The sequence below is a fragment of the Callospermophilus lateralis genome, chromosome 6 (assembly GCF_048772815.1).
Source record: "Callospermophilus lateralis isolate mCalLat2 chromosome 6, mCalLat2.hap1, whole genome shotgun sequence".
NCBI lineage: Eukaryota > Metazoa > Chordata > Mammalia > Rodentia > Sciuridae > Callospermophilus > Callospermophilus lateralis.
The window spans coordinates 23,716,909-23,737,770 of NC_135310.1; the positions used below are offsets into that span (position 1 = coordinate 23,716,909).

Below are 20,862 nucleotides of genomic sequence, written 5' to 3' on the forward strand. Positions count from 1 at the left end.
TAACACATCAATAAACACATTCTTTTAAAAATGAGTAAAAGACTTAAACTGATAAATCACTATAGAAGATATGTAGATGATAAATAAGCACATGGAAAGATGCTTTGCATCTTTGATAATTAGAGGTATGTATATTCAAACCACCATGAGATCACTAGAGATTCAAATGACTTCAAGAAAATGACTGTATCCGCTGGATGTGGAATACACCTGTAATGCCAGTAACTCGGGAGGCTGAGGCAGGAAGCTAAGTTTGAGGCTAGCCTCAGCAACTTAGTGAAGCCCTAAGCAACTTAGCAAGAACCTGTCTCAACAACAAAACATTAAAAAGGTTGGAGATGTAGCTCAGTGGTAGGGCATCCCTAGGTTACTTCCCCAGTGCTTAAAAAAAAAAAAAAAAAAAAAGACAATGACTATATGAAACACTGGACAGAACATGGAGATACTGCAACTCCCATTATTGCAAATAAGAATGGAATGTTGTACAGCCATTTGAAAAACTGTTGGCAGTGTGTCATAAAGCTAACCACTCACTTATAATGCTATCTAGCAATCCTACCTCCAGGTATTTACCCAAAAGAAATGAAAACATATGTCCGCACAAAACCTGTATGCAAATGTTTACAGCAGTTTTATACATAATGACCTAAAACTGGAAACAACCCAAATATGAACTGATTATTTTAGAGTGTGATATATACATGCACTGAAATACGACTCCCTAACAAAAATAAACTACTGATATGTGGCAACAACATGGATGGGATCTTAAATGCATTTTAAGTGCAAGAAGCTGGACATAAGACTTCATGTTATGATTTCATTTAGGTGACATTCTGGAATGTCATCAACCTCATCCCACCATTTGCTTACTAAAAAACTTCTGAGAGTGTTTCACTGACTGCAAAATAAGTTTAAATGGCTTTACTTGTGACCAAAACACCTGACAAGAACAACTTAACGAAAGAAAAGTTCACCTGGGGCTCATGGTTCCAGAGGTTCAATCTGTGGTCAGTCAATTCCATTGTCTTGGGCCTGAGATGAAGCAGAACATTTCATCTCTGAACATTCCTACATTGCCTAATACACAAGCTTTTTAGGAAATATTAAAGATCCAAGCCATAACACCTGGAATAGAATGTCCTCTATAATCTATCCACAATTTACTTTTCCAACTTTAACCCTGAGTTTTTCCCACAATCTGTTAAGGTCAGGGTGGTATACCTTTTTTTCCTCTAGAATATTCTTGATACTACATCCACATAAAAATTTCATATCCATATGAAAATGTCCTTCCTACCTTCTCCACTTAACAAAATCCTACGATTCTTTAAGAATTAAAGAACTCCTCTTCCAGAATATATTCCATCCCAACTAGAGTCAGCACTCTTCCCACTCTTCCTTCCTTCCTTCCTTCCTTCCTTTCTTCCTTCCTTCCTTCCTACCTTCCTTTCTTCCTTCCTTCCTTCCTTCCTTCCTTTCTTTCTTCCTTCCATAAAACTCAGTACTCTGCTTTATACAGAAATTAATCACATATTCCTTGGAAAAGCCCTTGATTTCTGATCTAACTTCACACTTAATTTTACTTAAACACTCTCATCTAGATCTTGTCTGTCCAACTGTTTTATAAGCTCACTCTGGGCAGAAATGATTTTTCACATCCCCATATTCTTTGGAATCCTTATAATAGTATTAAAGTAAATATTTATAGAATGATGGCCACCTATTTATAATGTGCCTTTATATTTTGCTCAGATACACCATTTTTGAAGAGTGTCTTCCACCAAACTCACTTTGCAAATCCAGAAGAAGGAAGACATGAGGAGCATAAAAGCAAGAAGAGACCCAACACCTGGAGAAGGCAAGGGGCTCTCATGCTAATGGTCAGACAGGAGAGCTTGTGAATTCAAACTGGAGCAGATGAGGGCTGTCATCGCCACTCTGAATGCTCTTGTTTTAACTTGACAAAACATACAAAGGACACACTCCAACAAAATGAGGAAATAACTAACGGGGAAAAAAAGAACACACACACAAGATCCAGGACAAAGAGATTCCATATTTGGTGAAAAGCAAAGGGAATGCCCAGTGTGGTGGCGAGGCAGTAGGCCTAGCACCAGGACTGCCGAAGAGATGTCAACAAGATAAAAAAAAATTAGAAGTGATAGACTGCTTAACGTGATTGACTTTGTGGAAAATTACACTGACAGGTCATTGGAAAATGTAAGAAGGATTAGCACTAAGAGCAAAGAAAACAAGGCACACAAAAAACAAGGCCGTTATTAATTTCAGACAAAGCAAACAGAGAGGAAACAAAATTATAGCTAACTTCAGTGCGTGGCTGCTAATAATGTTTGAACAAGAATAATATGTCAACACGGAATATTACCTAAAAAATCAGCGACAAAAGGAAGAGAATAGTAGCATAAGAAAGCTATTTTCTTTTTTAAAAAAATATTTTTTTAGTTGTAGATGGACACAATACCTTTATTTTTATGTGGTGCTGAGGATCAAACCCAGTGCCTCAAACACGCTAGGCGAGTGCTCTACCTTTGAGCCACAACCCCAGCCCAAGAAAGCTATTTTCTTTATATTTACCAAAATAGGATGACAGTAGACAATGTCTAACATTAATGTATTGAAAGACAATAGCATACTTATTTTATTTGGAATGTGAAAAAGGTATAAATGACAAAAGAAGAAACTAAAAGAGGGGAACTTTTATGAGAAAATAACCGTCATATTTTGTTTTAACCCTTTCAATGCATTTTGATTATTTTGTAATAAAATGCATATATTTCTTTAATTTTTAAAATTTATAAGTCACCCACCATAATTTGAGTGGTTGTTTTTGGTGGTGTTTATTCTCCCCTAATCCTGCCCATATTTTCAATTTTTTTTTGGGGGGGTAGGTACCAGAGATTGAACTCGGGGGCACTCAAACACTGAGCCACATCCCCAACCCTATTCTATATTTTATTTAGAGACAGTGTCTCACTGAGTCGCGTAGTGTCTCGCTTTTGCTGAGGCTGGCTTTGAACTCACAATCCTTCTACCTCAGCCCCTCGAGCTGCTGGGATTATAGGCATGTACCATATATTTTCAATTTTTAAACACCAACAGAAAATAGTATTAAGAATAACCAGATAAAGGCCATGCCAAAAAGGTACAAGAAAGCAAATAATTAAAGGAGTACACACATGCAATTAGTCTACCATGAACAGGCATGTTTTGTCTTATGAACGTTCAATATATAAAATTCAGTAATTGTAAAGTTTAGTAAAGCCAGATATTTTCACTTTCCACAAAGTCCTTTATTATTCAAGAACATTCATAGGTTCTGCTGCAACCGCTAATGGAAAAATAGATCATCACAGATTAGCTCTATTAAACTCTAGGAATGCCCAGACTAGAGAAAAGAAGGCAAACACTGAAGAACAACTAAAAATGCAGGAAGGGAATTCTATATACAAAAGACCTTTATACACTCAACAAATGTAAAGAACGAGACCAACAGGTAAGGTGGAAAACCCAAAGTCATGCTTCAAAGGATAAGGAAGCTAAGAGGGCCATGAGCACTTGGCCTCAGTCAGGAGCCCACCAGATAGAGAACAGCCAGTCACACAGTCTGGGGGGCCAGTGGGATGTTATGAATCCAGAAAGTAGGGAACTGACTGTCAAATTGTCTCCTGGTCATCAGTGGAAAAAGAGATAGTCCTTTAAAAATATCCACTTTGCAGGAAACTGCTAGAAAAACAACTCTGTAGTTTTTTGTAAGACGTGTCTCCTTTATTGGTTACATAAGCAAAAGAATATGAGTTTTTAGATCACCAAGGCTCCACCACGACTACCAAGAAAGCTTGAGAAATCTGCCTTGTTGGCACACAGGGTCCTCCATGATCTAGCTCCTTCTTACCTGTCCAAGAATCATTATCACTCAAGCCTCACATATTATTATCTACAAAAATGAACCAATTACAAATCATCTAAAAAGTCACTGCTTCTGTCACCTTCAGAACTTTACATTTTAGTAATTTTAACCTGCCCCACTTCCGGCCTCCAGCTTTCAATCATCTCCTTTCCACCTGACTAACTTCTACAGACCCTTCAGAATTTGCTGCAAATGCCTCCCAGACTAATGGTTCCTTTCTCAAAGCACACCATGACTTACCATGACTATTAGGATTCCCATGCTGCTATAATAAATAACCACAAGCTTAGTGGCTTAAAGCAACAGAAATATTACTATCTTCCATGGGTTAGAGTCTAACACTGCTGGTGGAGGAGCTGCATTCTTCTCTCCTGGAGGTTCTCAGGGTGAATCTGTTTCCTACTGGCTTCCAGCTTCTAATGCCCGCCATATTCCTTGGCTCTTAGCCACTGACTCCATCTTCAACACCAACAATGGTGGGGGAAACCCTTACGTCACTTCTCTCTTACCCAATCCCTCTGCCTCCTCCTTCACTTTTAAGGATTTGTCAGATGAGGTCAGGCCCAGCCAGACAGTCCAGAATAATCCCCTCATCTTTGGGGCCATTTTTTCTGCCTGCTTCCTAATGTCTCTGATTGTGACTGAAGGAGACTGTTTTCTTGTCAGCTGGAAGCTTCTGAATCATTAATGCACCTGGGTCCTAAAGGGCCTGCTCACAGTAGCAACTCAACAAGGGTTTATTAAATAAACTAATACAAAAATGGGACTAATACTTCCTTTTGCAGCAATATTTTAAGGACAGAATGAAGAACCAAACACATAAACATATCAAGATATAGTAAACACCCAATAAAGAAGAGTTTCCCTAATCATCTATATGAATTTCATGAAACACTGAGATATTCATTTTGCTTATAGCAGGCACATGTGCAACTTAATAATTTTTTTTCTTTTTTTAATTAGTTTTTTAATTTATCTATGACAGTGGAATGCATTACAATTCTTATTACACATATAGAGCACAATTTTTCATATCTCTGGTTATGTACAAAATATATTCATACCAATTTGTGTCTTCACACGTGTACTTTGGATAACAATATCCATCACATTCCTCCATCATTTCTAACCCCATGCCCCCTCCCTTCCCCTCCCAATCCTCTTCCCTATGTAGAGTTCGTCTATTCCTCCCATCTCCCCCTCCCTACCCCAATATGAATCAGCCTCCTTATATCAGATAAAACATTTGGCATTTGGCTTTTTGGGATTGACTAACTTTACTTAGCATTATCTTCTCTAACTCCATTTATTTGCAAATGCCATGATTTTATTCTCTTTTATTGCTGAGTAGTATTTCATTGTATTTATATGCCACTTTTTTTTTTAATCCATTCATCTATTGAAGGGCATCTAGGTTGGTTCCACAGTTTAGCTATTGTGAATTGTGCTGCTATAAACATTGATGTAGCTGTGTCCCTGTAGTATGCTGTTTTTAAATCCTTTGGGTACAGACCAAGAAGAGGGATTGCTGGGTCAGATGGTGGTACAACTTAACAATATCTTTAATAATATAACTGGAAAAATGTTTTTAAATGAACACATACCAGGTGTCAGATTTTTTTTATTGTGAACTTAATCAATGACTAAAAATAATGAATATTCTGGAAACTAAATTCTATTTTTAGCAATCCAATTATTATAATGAATATTCACTATAAAATTTATAATCAGGGACAGGGGGATAGCTCAGTTCTACAGAGCTTGCTTAGCATGCACAGTCCTTCCATGAGATACCAGCATCACACAAACACACATGAGTTTATAATCATAGTAGGAGTATATGTGTTCATTTGTTTTCTGACTTTTAAAATTAATGTAATTTATATAAAATTTCTAATAGAACATAGTTCAATTGTATTAGTTCCCTCTACCCCCTCATTTATTCTTTTTTAGAAATTAGATCCAAGGCTACAATGTGGTATACTGAATGTTTTTCCAATTTTTTCAAGAAATTTATCCTAACATTAAGACCCCCCAAAAAATAAATAAACATTAAAGTTAAGAGTTTCAGGGCTATGCATACATACTTTATCACACAGGCAACAAATTAACTTTAATGCTACTTGTACACTGCATTCACAAAAGAAAAACCTAATTCTACCACCTCTGTCATTTCCTAGCTATATGGCATAGGATAAATAATTTCAAATCCCAATTTCTATTTATTTATTTATTTGCATCTTTAAAATATTGGACTAGATCACTAAAAGACTTAGGGGACTTTTTAAAACCATAGAGTCTGTCACAGAGAGGATAAAATCTGCTGGAAGAGAACCTCCATCTCACCCCCATCCCTAGCTTCAAATTCGGCTTCATTAAGAGTCACTGCTTATAAATTAAATGCTACAATAGAAATAGATAAGCACCATGCAGCCAAACGGTTGGAGCATTAACAGGGAGAGTTTCTAAGACTACTTCCATCACTGAACTCACACAAGTCTATAATCTCAACATGGATTTTACATTTATTTAGCAGTCCTGGTTGCTATAGCTCAAGAAAGACCAGAAAAGATCTGGAGGGAATCCTGAGAAACATGAGGAGGGAATAGAGGGGAAGGAGCATGACTACAGGAAAAGAAATGATTTTTTTTCTTTTTTAAGTTAAGGAAATTTTTGGCTAGAAGACAAAGGCAGAGAAGATTGCTTTTGTAAATCTTTTTAAAATCTATAAATCACAAAGAACAATGATAGGCTGAAAACTTAAAAGATACATGTGAAGTTTACCTGGGTACTGTTAGCCAAAATAATTTTTACTTCAAACAGAAGAAATAGTGGATTATAGGATTCTTTGGTGCAAAATATGGTACCAAACAAAAGTATAAGTAGCTTCCCATAAAAGATTTATGGATATCCATGGGTGACAGATTTATAATAGTTTATACTAAAGGGAACTAGGATTTTTAAAATGTAAACTCTTAGCTTTCAAAAAGATGTCTGTAATAAAATCAGCTATGATAGGCTATAAAATAGCCGATAGCCATTTGTGTAACATAAAATATGACTACCCACAAAATGGACTTTTTAAAATGTCATTTTAAAAATGTTAAATAATATTTGCTATTTTAAGCTACAAGATATATTATTTAATCAAGTGTGCATGTGCTTATAATTGATCAAAAGAGTACTTGAACACAAACAACTGGCTTTTTAAAAAGATTTTAATGGAAACAGAATATCTTAGAAACCCACAGTTATGCATTGCTAAATTTTGGTGTATTTAAAAGGTGACCTTTACAGTGATATGAGATTTAAATATATTTATCTCTTTTAGAATGGAAAAGAGTAGCCCTAGTAGTTTGAGTGGCAGGTAGAAAACTTACAATGAAACCATTCTTCAAGCATTTCAATGGGTACCTTCACAAAGTAATTCTGTTCTTTTGGAAATAGAATAACATTTCTCCAATAAATATATTAAAGCATGCTATGGGGAAAATGCAACCAAAGTGAACAATGAGTCATTGTAGATATTCTCAATGATCTGTGGTTTTTCAGTGACCAATCATCATTAGATAGAGGTTGAGTCATTACCAAGATACTTAGGATTCACACCATGGAACTTTTGGAAACTCCGTCCTCAGCTACTACTGCTATGCAATTGGAAAGCAGAGAGAAGAGCCCGCCACTTTCTCTACTTCCATCCCACGACACCTGTTCCACCTTCTATAACTCTTTCTGGGGCTCTCATTGCCAGAAAATAAATATTTATGACTAATTTTTGTAAGAGGCTATATCTCAACACATCTATTTATTTTATCAGCTAGATCATTACTGACATTGGATTAGTCAATCAATATTGGACTGTACCTCCTATACTACTCTATCCCTCTGTACTAGTCCAACCCTCAAACCCTTCTTCCATCATGCCCCAGAGCTCCTGCTCTATGATCAGCAGACTTCTCTGAACCTACAGTCTTTCAGATCAAATCCAGTATCTTGTATTCACGGAAACTGGTTTCCTCGGGGCCATCAGTCACCCTGACAACTTGTAATGAAAGTTTGTTGCTCTTGTTTTCATTTGTTCCTAGATGCTTTATGTCTCAGCGTGAGGAGTTGTTTTCAAGTGCTATTCCAAGGCAAATGTTCTTCCATTTTCCAGGCAAAACTCTACTGTTTTGGAGCACAAGACATTTATATAGTAAACTCCAGGTTTAGGGTCACCTTCATGTGTTATAAAGAGTGTTCACTGCCTCAATGGGTATGCGGAGTCTGAAATCCAATTCGAGATCTGTTTGCCAAGCCAAAACTCTAATGAGGGACTGCTTCACCCACAGAAAGAAACACCTTAGACACATTATAAATACAACCCCAATCTCTACTCCTGTCCAAAGACTTTCCACTCTCCTATTCTCTCTCTCTCTCTCCATCTTTTATTTGCACTCTTTATACTTGCTTTTGAGTAGATGAACATTACTAAAGGATACTTCGAAAAGATTATCTTCTCCTCACATGTATCACAAACCACAAATTGGAACTCATCACTGTCCAGTAACTATCAATTTCTCCCCAGGAAACTCTCTGTCCCATTCACCAAGATTCTGATTGTACATATAATTGTCTTCCTTTCAATTTCTTCAGCCCTACCTCCAACCTGATTGACAGCATGCTACATGGCTACATGGACCACAAAGAAAGTTCAGCCCGTGCACAGAGATGCTTTCATCTTCTCACCACTGAGGCTCCAGGCCACGTACATCTGTAGTCATCTTCTCATTGTTTTTTCCTGTTGTGAAGGAAAATGCATCCCAGGTCTGACCAAACTCAGTTCTCCAGATCCTACTTTGATATCTCCACAAAGACTTCCTTCCCCCGCTGACTTGAGTCACCAGCCTCTCCTCCACTGGATCTTTCCTAGAAGCTTACAAAAGTACCTCAGCAGATCCCCTTGTAAAAGAAAGGTGCATCAATTCTCTTAATGAGTCAGTCCCCTCTAGGTATCACCCAATATCTCTCTCTTCTCAAAAACCTTCTCTAAATGGCTTCTACTTCCTTGCCTTCCCCTCACTGTCTGCTTCTCACCTGATCCCTTCCTTCAGTTTGCTTTTCCAAAATTCGCAGGCATCTCCGAGGTATACAATTCCACAAATGATGTTCTCTGTCATCTTTTCTCATTACTCCAGCCTAATTCAACACAGTGGATCACTCTCCCTTAGAAATATTCTCCTCTATTTTCTCTTAGAAATAATCTCTTCCCTCTACTCCTGAAAATCCTGGAATTTCTTTCTTTGTCATTGGAAATTCCCCTCCCTCTCCATTCGTTTTGCTCTTTCCCCCTTTCTGTCCAATCCCTACAAGCTCACAGGTGTAATTCAGTGCTATCTTCCTCTATATCCTTTTACTTTGTCCCTAGTCATCTCATCCAATCACACAGCCTTAATATCCAAGGTAAACACTGACAATTCCTCATTCATATCTGAGGTCAAAATATTGGAATTCCACATTTATATATCCAAAAATACCTACACATTTTGATCTCTAACAGGCATTTCACACAACAATGTCAAAAAAAACCCACATTTTTTTTATACTTTTGAATTTTTGTCCCCAAACCTCCAGAGCTTTCCCAATTCAGTGACTAATATCAGCATTCATCTTTTTACGAATTTCCATCTTTCATGGTTTCCACTCCTCAAACCACACATCTAATCCCCCAAAGTCTCCTCTTCTTCTGAAGCACGTCTTCCCTCTATCATGTTCTTCCCATCTTGCTGATGTGCCCTCAGCCTGCCCCACCTCCCACATCTCAAGCCTGTCCTTTTTACTGGGCCGCATTCTATGTTCTTTCCTGCCTCCTGACTTTGGTATTTGTTGTTGTTTACTCTGGAGCTTTCTTCAGATGGTTCCCTCTTAACTCTCAGAAGCAACTCAAACGTCTCCTTCTGACCTATTCTTCTACATATTACTGAAGCCACATAAGCCCCTCTCTTACACAGCACCTCCTTTTTTCCTCTACCAAACAATCCCCCTCATTATAGCTTATTTCTTATTTACTGCATAGTTCCCCTATAGAATATCAGCTTCCTCGGGGCAGGCACTGGTATATTTATGGTCACAGACAACTGATCACAGAGGTTAACAAACAAAAAGCTAAATAAATACTCCTTTAATTGACTGATTAATAATTAATGGGGGAAAAATCAAATGAAAGAAAAAAAAAAGACTATGGGCATGAATCCCTTAATTTATTTGACAGGCAACTGAATGCACTCAGAAAATATCTGCATGCTTCAGTTTGATATTTATTTACAAAATGAAAAGATGAATATTCATGGGAAAATACCACAAAGACATTGTTGGTAATATTTTTTAAATGACAATACAATGGTACCTGAAGTATTTTTTTTTTAAATAACAAGAGTAAAATTCAGAAGAGCATGATTTTTACACTTCTCTTGGCCAGTTTACTTCCCAGTTTGAAAGGGATAACTAAAAATAAAATCTTAGCAAAAACAAAAAAAAAAAAAAAAGAAACAGGTTGAAAAACAAAGGTGACCTTCAGGGAAAGAAGTAAGTTTCTGAGAGGATAAATCAAATTGACTGACCCAAATCTCCGGGTCTTTTATGGGTGGACAGGTCTCCTGTACTCTACCTGAGTCCATGGATGCTAAAGCATTAACACATTCATTCCAGGAGCTCAATGGTGGAGCGTGGCTAAGGTCAGTAACGCATAATCCCAGTATGAGCATCTTCTACTGACTGCTATTAAAAAGCGTGGGCCAAACTGAACAATGGGTAAGTGCTGAGAAGAATGCTTACTTTTTGTTAATCTGGGAGGGCAATAATTAATCATTACTGAAAAAGTACTCACAGAAATAACAAGCTTCAAAACGTGCAACAGAATAACTTAAGAATGCAATGGAAAGTAAATTCAGATTTTTTGGATTTTAACCTGTTTTCAAAATAGCCAAGGACTTTACAAATTCAGTCTTAAGTATGCATAACATTTATATAATCTTATAAACTATGTACATTCCACCCATCCAGTTGGCCATAATTAAAAATTAGAAATTCAGGTTCTTTCACTGATCAATCTATACTGTATTTATGGCAGCCAATGATAATTGTAAATTTTCAAAACTCTGCACCTTTTTTTCTCCCTCCCTTCCTTCCTCCCTCCCTCCCCGCCCCCTCGCTTTCTTTCTTTCTTTCTTTCTTCAGTGCTGGATATAAAACCCAAAGCCTTACATGTGCTAGGCAGGAACTCTGCCCCTGAGGCACACCTCCAGCCTCTACACCTTCCAACCCAAGATGGTTGGACCCCTGCTTTGTCAGAAAACACTTAATGCAACATAAATTCAACAACAGTGATGATCTCACTGAGAAAATTGCATTTCCTAAGAAATTAAATCCAGTAATAAAGATTTACCATTAATATAAGTAGATATCATTCAAGATGACTATAAATGAGCAACTGACAATGACTCAGCCTTCTGCCAAGTCAGCCACAGATTGTACTGTGCATCAGATGACAGGTGACAAAGGTAACCAGGATGGCACATGATAATTTAGGCAACCAGTTGTTGATCATAAACCATATAACATGAACTTTATGTGTAACTTTTGATCTCACAATAATCCCACACATTAGGTCTGGTCTCCTCTTTACAACAAGGGAAAATAAGACTCAGTGAGTTGAAATAAGGTCCACAGAGATAGTAAATGCACGGAGTGGGATTTCAACCATAGGTTGTCAAGAGATCACACCCAGAATGCTCCATTCTACTTGTACCATTCCAGAAGGGCCTTCAAGTAGGTAAGGAAAATATGACTTCACAGGGATAAGGACAAGGAGAAAAATATACAGTAATTAGTAATTCATAAGAAATTATAGTAGCACATGCTTGTAATCCCAGCAGCTAAGGAGGCTAAGGCAGGAGGATCGTGAGTTCAAGGCCAGCCTCAACGACTCAGTGAAACCCTAACCAATTCAGTGAGAACTTCCCTCTCTTCCCTCTAAAATAAAATATTTTAAAAAGGGCCAGGGATGTGACAAGTAGTTAAGCAACCCTGAGTTTAATCCCTGACACAAAATTTTTTAAAAAGGAAGAAAGAAAGAAATTACAGCATACACTTATACTGTCTCATTTCCTTGATAATACTTCAATATAGATAATTGTGTATGTATGTATAACATAAATAAATGTACACATATATACATACATGGATATAAAATGTTAGTTTAGCCCTGGAGTGTTTATATATACAGTTAAATTTTCAGACACAAATCAGGCATCCAATTGAGCATCCTGAATCCAAATATCTGAAACTCCAAAATCTAAAACCTTTTGAATGCCAATAGGATGCCAAAAGTGGAAAATTCCCCACCATTACATTAAATTTTTCATACAGAAAATTACTTAAAATATTGCATGAATTACCTTTAGAGTATATGTATAAAGCTCATGTTACAGTTTGGATGCAGGATGTCTCCCAAAAGCTCCAGTGTTAATTCAGGGATGGTCAGAGGTGAAATGGTTGACTATGAGAGCTGTGACCTCATCAGTCCATGCTCGTTTGAATGGACTGACTGGGAGATAACTGTAGGCAGATGGGGCATGGTTGGAGAGGGGGTTCCTGGGGACTGCCCTGGAAGGATTCACTCTCCCTATAGCCCCTTTCCCCCCTCCTGCTGTCTACTTCCTGACCCAGCCATAAACTGAACAAGACTCCTTTGCTGGGCCCTTCATCCATATTTGCCTGATCTGGGGCCCAGAGCAAGCATTCAACTGACTGGAGACTGAACCTCTGAAACAGCCCCCAATACACTTGTTCTCCTCTAAGTTGTTCTTGTCAGATATTTCAGTCACAGAAACAAACAAAAAAAACTGACTAATACAACCACAGGGCCACACTATCAACCTTCTCAGGTATATTTGAAGCATAAATTAGTTTCATGTTTAGATTTGCTTTCCCAAACTCTACATATATCATTATATATACAAATATTCTAAAATCTGGAAAAATTCGAAATCAAAAACTTCTGATCCCAAGCATTTCAGATAAGAGATATTCACCTTGTAGAAGTACATTCTACACTATCACATCATAATATGCTTTAAATAATTGGTTAACTGGCATCAGGAGATGCAAGGGGGAAAAATGTCAAAAAGAGCATTAGTGAAAATACGGAGATTACTCTCAAACTTACAGACAGGCCGCTGCTCAGAGAACTCAAGATACCAGCAATCATTTAATCAGAACTCTTAATATATAGAAACCCTAGCTGTCACTCAATATCAGAATTAATAAATTTTTGTACAATAGGTAACTATCATTATTGATGTATCTATATTACATATCAGCCCAAGCAGGGAAATAGTCAAACACATTCATATTTGTACATCTAGGAACAAGGCTATTCATCCTAAGCAGGATGAATAAATAAAGACTCTAATAAATAGTCTCATGTCAATTCAAAGATTTCTGTTATCAGAGCTTTTGGGGATTTGGGCATTGTAGATAAGATATTGTGGGCCTGTAATTGTGAATGGCCAAATTATTTAGACCAGCATCAATTCCTATAAAACATTTCCCTTAAAGATGATATTAAGCTTTACACACAATGCTCTGCTAACATTACTCCTTGTGTATGTATAATCACCCTTCACCCCTCCAGAATCAGACCGACAATGATGTATATTCAGAATATGGCTGGGAGGAGATAAGAAGAGAGACTTGGCAAAAGGCCTCTCAGAGGCCATTAGACTGGGCACAATGGCCACCTAATAGACAGTGTTACATTATTCATAGAAGAGGCCCCCATATCTTTAATCTGATCTGGTTTCTAAGCTCAACCCAGATAAGAACCAGTAAGCCAAATCACACACAGATCTGAGAGGCAGGTACACAAAACAGTCACCAGCAATCGATGACATTCTGATAACAAAGAAGAAAAATGAAATTCTTGCTAAAGATGAGATGAGCCTCGTGGAACATGCAAAAAGGCTTGAATCCAATTCCTGCTCTGCCAGTAGGAGCTGTGTAAGTTGCAGTAATCTTTACCTTCTCTGAGCTTCAGTTAATTCACCAACAAAACACAGATGAAAATGCTTGCCTGCCCCCTGTGGTTACTATGAGGATCAAAGGAAAAAAATATATGAAGAGCTGAGCAGAGTGCCTGATGATGAGAACGTGCACAATAAAATTTACAAACTAAAAGTAAAGCACACAATCACACAAAGCATAGCAACCTGAATAAATTTACTACCAAAGCTTCAGAACCCAGCACAGAAGTTATTATCACCTTTCACTTGAGGAAAAATACCATTTTGGTTGTTCTAGGTGAACCTGAGCATGCCGCTTAACTTTTCTGAGTGAGAGAGAGATTAGACCACATAGTCTCAAAGGAGGTGAGAAATAGTTCTTGCCATGGGGGAGGAGGGACAGAAAAAATGCCCTATTTTTATGTATGTAAAGCACAACTATCCAGTACAGATATGGATACACGTGATACCACACTATTGAAATTTCATAAGGGACTGGGCTCTAAAAAGGTGTTTTAGAGAAGACATAATGAGAAAGGTTGAGAAACCAGGTTTAGATAAACTGTAGGTTCATGTACAGCTGCTAAAGTTCCTTAGTTCTGTCTCTGCAACAACAATTTTAAAAATTTCAAAGTGTTTTCTATGCCAAATATGATCTTTCCACACTTGATGTAATGAAATTTTAAAAAACAATAAAGTCAAGAATTTGAAAGAAGCTTAATAGAGGTTGTCATACTTTAAGAAGGAAAAATTTATATATTCCAAAAAAGATGTCCATTTAAAACAATTAATAATATAAATATTACTGCTTAAAACAGAAAACTCTGAATATATAGAAACCCTAGCTGTCACTCATGGGGATCCTGTGAGCCACAGTTTTGTTGTTATTTTCCTGACTTTATAACTAATAACATATCTGAATCTTGTCCAATTATTAATAAAAGTGCTTATTCCCCCCCCCCAAAAAAAAATTGCAAATAGATACTGAGCAAGGACGATTTCTTGTAACAAAGATAAACTTGGAATATGTGGTTGTCTCTGCTATGATAAATGAAAGATCACCTTGGAATATAATTCATTTTTAATTGCTTCTTCCATCGAATCTCACTACTGCTGTAGGCTGTCTTAAAATATTTACAAAGTAAAAGCCAAAAAAAAAAAAAAAGAGAGAGAGAGAGAGAGAGAGAACTGGAGGTACTAAATAAAGCAGCCCACTCATTCCTAAGTGATCAATTTTTTTTCTGGTATTGTTTAAAACATAAACAAAGTCATAACTCTTTGCACATGGAATTTTTGGAAAAACATAGATGAAATACGTTTAGGGATTATTTCAGGGTTCAAGCTGTTTTCAATTCACCTGCTTTCCCTGCCTCAGTTGCGGGATCCTAACTCTATCCAAATAATCTGTTATCATAAAAGAGAAAAATTATGCTAACATGCTAGGAAGATCAAAATTACAGTCACTCTTCTTTAACCTTTTTGAAGCTCTGTATTTGCCACTCCAGTCTCATGTCCCCCAGTGTCCTACATATGTCCAGCAACACATTCAAGCTCCTGTGCTTCCCTCATAATTCTCTTCTGGAATTTACAGAACTGCTTGAAAGATTCTAACGGAAAACAACATTCAAGAAATGCATAAAAATTCCTCCATGTCGAACTTTAATAAATGCTTGGCCATAGTTTATTACCAGGAATATATATACCATAAAGTGCTCTGATCACTATCAATTTTATTCACTGCAAAATAAATGTGATTTGATATCAAATTAATTTTCAGGAAGTTGCATTTAAATAGATAAAGACGTTGGAGAAATCACGTTTTTTTCACCTAGACACAGACATTCCCAGGACCATGCATAAAGTCAACACTCTATACTGATGAATATAAATTTGCATCTTGAAGATATGCTAACTACTGTTTACAGCTCCTCACATCCTAGATGTTCAAGTGACAGGAAAATCTCTCTTCTAAAGACATACTCTATTTCAAGCCATTCCAAATATACTGACTAGTCAGTAACCAGAAAGAAAAGATAATAAGCGAATTAAAGTCCTAAAATCACATAAATCAATTCAGAAATCCAGTGTTGAATCCATGGTATCTGATCTTCAACTGAGGAGACCCAGCCAAATACTATACCATTGTAATTATTATTACCCTGAGGCATCTGTAAATATCTGTTACTTACCAGAGTACTACAAAATGTATTTGAGATAATACTGAGAGAAATCAGAAAAATCATTGACAAGATTTAGGCTTATTCAAGGGAAAACAGAATTGTAGAAATTCAACTAGATATTGAGTAAATACACATTCTGTACTAAGTAGGCATGATAATATCAACTCAGCATATCACACTATAAAAATAAAAATAATAATGAAATGTACTTCTGGTAGCTACAAATTTGGGGGCTGTTTCCATGAGAAAACCAAAAAAAGTCAAATTCTCAATTTAACATTATGCATTCAATTGCCAGGGTCATAGAATTACCTTTGCTTTAGATTGATCCATGATGTTTTCAGATACTCAGTAGTTTCCTTCACATTCCTTGTGTCATCACTACCATATTCCTCCAGCAGTTTCTGCAGGACATTATCAAACGCCATGATGACACCATCGCCAGGACCCAGTTCTTGAAGCAACATCTAAGGTGTGAGTTCAAGTATAATGGTTAGACCCGGTCATTTAGCAATTACCATTACCCAAACACTGCTTCCAAGGGTGTTTTAACATGTGTTAGACACAGACATCACAAGAAGAAAACAAATTAGGGGAGAAACTCTTGCATGTAGGCTAAACCAAAAGAATTCTAGAAATGGAAAATGTCTAAGAAATCAGGTATGTGGCAGATGATATTGATTATATTTTCCTCTCTGAGATATTTTATTTCCTCAAACCATCTGTCCCTCTCATGCCTTCTGCTATACATCTAAATCTTACAGGAATGTGCATCATAGAGGAATTGAACACACACAGAGTTCCTCTGTATGTGCTTGGAGAAACAGCAAGAACCAACAATGGTGGAATTCTTCTGCCTCTTGCCCCTGGATCGCTGCACGTGTTTACAAAGTTAATTGCTTGGATAGATCAAGCAGTGAGCAAGGTTTACAGAGAATCTGCCTGGGTAGCTAAACTGAGACTGAGTACATCCACAGGCAGTGGTATCTTGACACTTTCTGTCCCTGAAAGTTTCTGAAACAAGAATCTCCACATGAAATCTGAGTAACAACTATGATCCTCTAAGGATTTTTGTAGCAACTGGAAGAAAAATCCAGCCTAGAGAAATGAACCACACTGTTAATTAGAGAAGCAAACAGACCTCCCTTGGTATCTGTGGAAAAGTAGTTCCAAGAGCCTTCCCCTCCCACGGACATCAAAATTCACAGAGATGCTCAAGTCCTTGATATAAAATGGTGCAGTACTTGCACAAAATCTATGCATATCCTGTACACTTTACTTGTATTCCCTAATACCATTTAAATGCTATATAAATAATCATTATACTGCATTGTTTATGGAATAATTACAAGGACTTTTTAAAAACTTTTTTACATGTTCAATACAGATGCAACCATCACAGATCTAACTACACAGCATACAATCCCTGGTTGATTGAATCTGTGGATACTAATCACACAGACACAAAGAGCCAACTGTGTTCCAAATAGGATGACTGAATCATGGGTATTATTTTTTACTGTATTTCTCTACTTAAGGTGCAGGGCTTTGCTATTACTTTTGAGTTGTTTGATAGAAATAATCAGCAGGTGTCATAAACACAGAAAATGATTCAGAAACCAATCCCCCTGGCCACTTGCTTTTTAAATTGTAACCATGGAAAGTCTACACTTGTGAAGAATAAAAACATACTTCCGGGTTTTAGATTCTGTTTCCCGCACAGTCTTTATTATTACATTCTTCATCAATGTGCACTTTCACCTGAAGTTACCTGAAGGGCAAATAAAACGTTCCACCAAAATATAACCTCACAGCTAATACACCCTCCAACTCAAGAACATTTTCTGTGATTGTAAGAGAGAATTCAAAATAACATTTTAAAAATACAGTAAGTATTCACTATTATCAACTCTAATCAAACTGATCAACAGTGGAACCTACATATTGATAAGTGTGGATATAAATGTATTAAAAGAAACTAAACTTACTTATTAACTGACTTGCTCCCCACAGTAGCACTCAAATCAAAGCCTCAAGAAATTTTACAAATACAAATAAGCTCCGGGGTAGGCAAGAAAGAAACTAAAATGAGGATTCTGGGATCCTACAAAATGTTCTTTTTCTAGATGTTGGTTCGTGAGGATTTTTCATTAGCCAAAAAAAAAAAAAAAAAAAATCTATTTGTTAGGCTTCCAGAAATTATTCAGAAAAACTTCCTGATCAAATGCTTCATATAAATTCAATATATATTCTAAGAACTTAGGAAAACATCAAGACGGGCTCCTAAGAAAAATAGAAAAAGCAAGTCTAAGGAAATGGCACTGCTGAGCAATAGCCAATGAGTCTTACTTGATGATCAGAGATCTGTTTGGAAAGCGGATCCCTCCGGGCTTGCTGGAGCATGTAGAGTCGAGCCTCATATTTTCTCATCAGTTCCTCCGTCTCCTCCCTGTGGTCAGCCCACTGAAGACTGTCCACAATCATGTCCTCCAGCTGCTGCCGACGCAGATCCACCCCATGCTGGGTGCTGTCCCACTGGTTCTTTACCTTTTCCACTAGGGAAAACAGATAAGGAGTAGTCCCCAAAAGTAATTATCAGGAAAGGGAAAAAACAACTGATCCCTGATTGATCATTAAAAAGTCTATGATAGAAAAGGAAAAGAGGGCAATTGACAAAGACACTTGAAAGGAACTATAATGTATGTCAGACACACTATGCTATATATATATAGTGTATGTATATATATATACACACACATAAATATTTCTTACTATTAATCATTTATGTGTGTGTATATATATATTTCTTATTTTTAAAAATCTTTATTTTATTTATTTATTTATCTTTTTAAATGTGGTGCTGAGGCTCAAACTCAGCGCCTCGCACATGCTAGGAGAGCGCTCTAAAACTGAGCCCCAGCCCCAGCCCCATATTTCTTATTTTTTAATGAGTCAGGGTCTTGCTATGGTGCTGAGGCTGGCATCAAATTTGCAATCCTCCTGTCTCCACATCCTGAGTTGCTAGGACTACAGGCATGTGCCACTATGACTGGATTTTAATAGAAAAATTTCTGAAACCATTCTTCAAGAAAAATTTTGGATTAAACTCAACTTGAAGTGCACCAAAACATCTCACAATAAACATATCTACTAGTATTAGCTGATAAAACAGAAAAAAGGAAGCAGAAGAAGAAAAAAATACCCTTTTTAATGTTGTATTTACAGAACCCAGTTTGATAAGGTAGAGTTTAGCAGTCCATTAAGACACAGATATAGTTACTTGATACCCTTCAAAGAGATTTTAAAAGAGACCAAACTATTTAAGAATATTTTTCACTTTTTTTCTTTTATTGTAGCATGAAACCTGTTTGATTGGATGTAAGGATGGAGTACTGAGAATTGAGTATGGGGGTATTCTACCACTAAGCTACATCGCAGACCTGTTTTTATATTTATTTTGTGATAGGATCTTGCTAAATTGCTGAGGTGGGCCTCAAATTTGCAATCCTCCTGCCTTAGCAGCCCAAGTAGTTGGGATTACAGGTGTGCACCACTGTGGCAGGCCAAGGAAGTAAATATTCTTATACTTTCAAGTTCAAGAGAAACACTAAAAGTAAAGAAGATTCAAGTTCTATGTACCTAGGAACCTTCAACATAAAATTCAACACTGGCTCTTTACCTCCCATCCTTTGAGTTATTTCTACTCCTCTTTCTCGTGTTCTCCCTTTCTGTCTCTCCCTGACCTCTCCTTTCTTCTCCTCTCCTCTCCTCTCCTCTGATGCCATCTCCTATGCTCCTCTTGGTTCTTTTTAACATGGAGTTATGAAACAAGAACTCTAAAGACATTTAAGCTTTTGATTAATGTCTTCAGGGGCAGTTCATAATCACGAACTAAAATACCAGTAAACAGCAGCTCTGAATACCAGAAACAACTCACAGGCAATAGGAAAGAGAAGGTTCAAACAAACAGCTAGATGATGCTTGACAGACCACCTGAAAGACTATAGCTTTTAAGTACCTGCCCCAAGAAGAACCTAACTACAAGATAGCATTCCGGCTGAGTTATAAAGAACATTCTGGTAAAATCCTTGGAATCGTATAGGGCTACAACAAACCATAAAAGCTGTCAACTTAAGGTTGTTCAGAAGGCCAAAAGTTAGACTTATGTGTCATACTTATAAGAAATTGCTCAATAAGATTATCTTTTTTTAATGCTGCCTTCATAGTTTAAAAATGTTAAAGTTTTTAACATAAGGAAAGGGAAGCAAATCTATCATGATGTTCTCCTTCTCCATAAGAAAATTACATAAAGTACTTGTGACCAATTCTATGACTAATAGAATATTTTAATACTGAACAAAACATAAGACATCAAGTGTCAGTAAATATCACAGGTTTACCATGAAAAACAAGAAAATTATTTGATTCACTGTAAGTGCTAAACACAGATTGCTGTTGATGATACACTCCAGCTGAGGAGGGTGTTTTATATAGTGAAGATTACATAGCCTACACACACACACACACACACACACACACACACACACATGCTGGGAGCCACAGCCAATTAATATGATGCATGGCATTTTTGATTGAAAGGTGATGCCAGCTAGCCATTGAGATGATATGATTATGTTAAAAATTACATTCATATGGATACCGGACTCCTGCTGCGGGACTCCTGGAGAGTTCCCATTGGTTGGGAAAGTAC

General features: G+C 36.9%; 1 protein-coding gene across 5 annotated transcripts in view; it reads right to left on the reverse strand.

Moving 5' to 3' along the window:
- Utrn (utrophin) overlaps nucleotides 1-20,862 on the reverse strand; it is a 508,059-nt gene that overhangs the window by 239,815 nt on the left and 247,382 nt on the right. For all 5 annotated transcript variants that reach the window (XM_076858171.2, XM_076858170.2, XM_076858169.2 and 2 more), the window contains 2 exons: nucleotides 18,501-18,706; nucleotides 16,464-16,618 (listed from right to left, as the gene is read on the reverse strand). In XM_076858171.2, coding sequence (XP_076714286.2) covers nucleotides 16,464-16,618; nucleotides 18,501-18,706 — 361 coding nt within the window. The remainder of the gene's footprint in view (nucleotides 1-16,463; nucleotides 16,619-18,500; nucleotides 18,707-20,862) is intronic.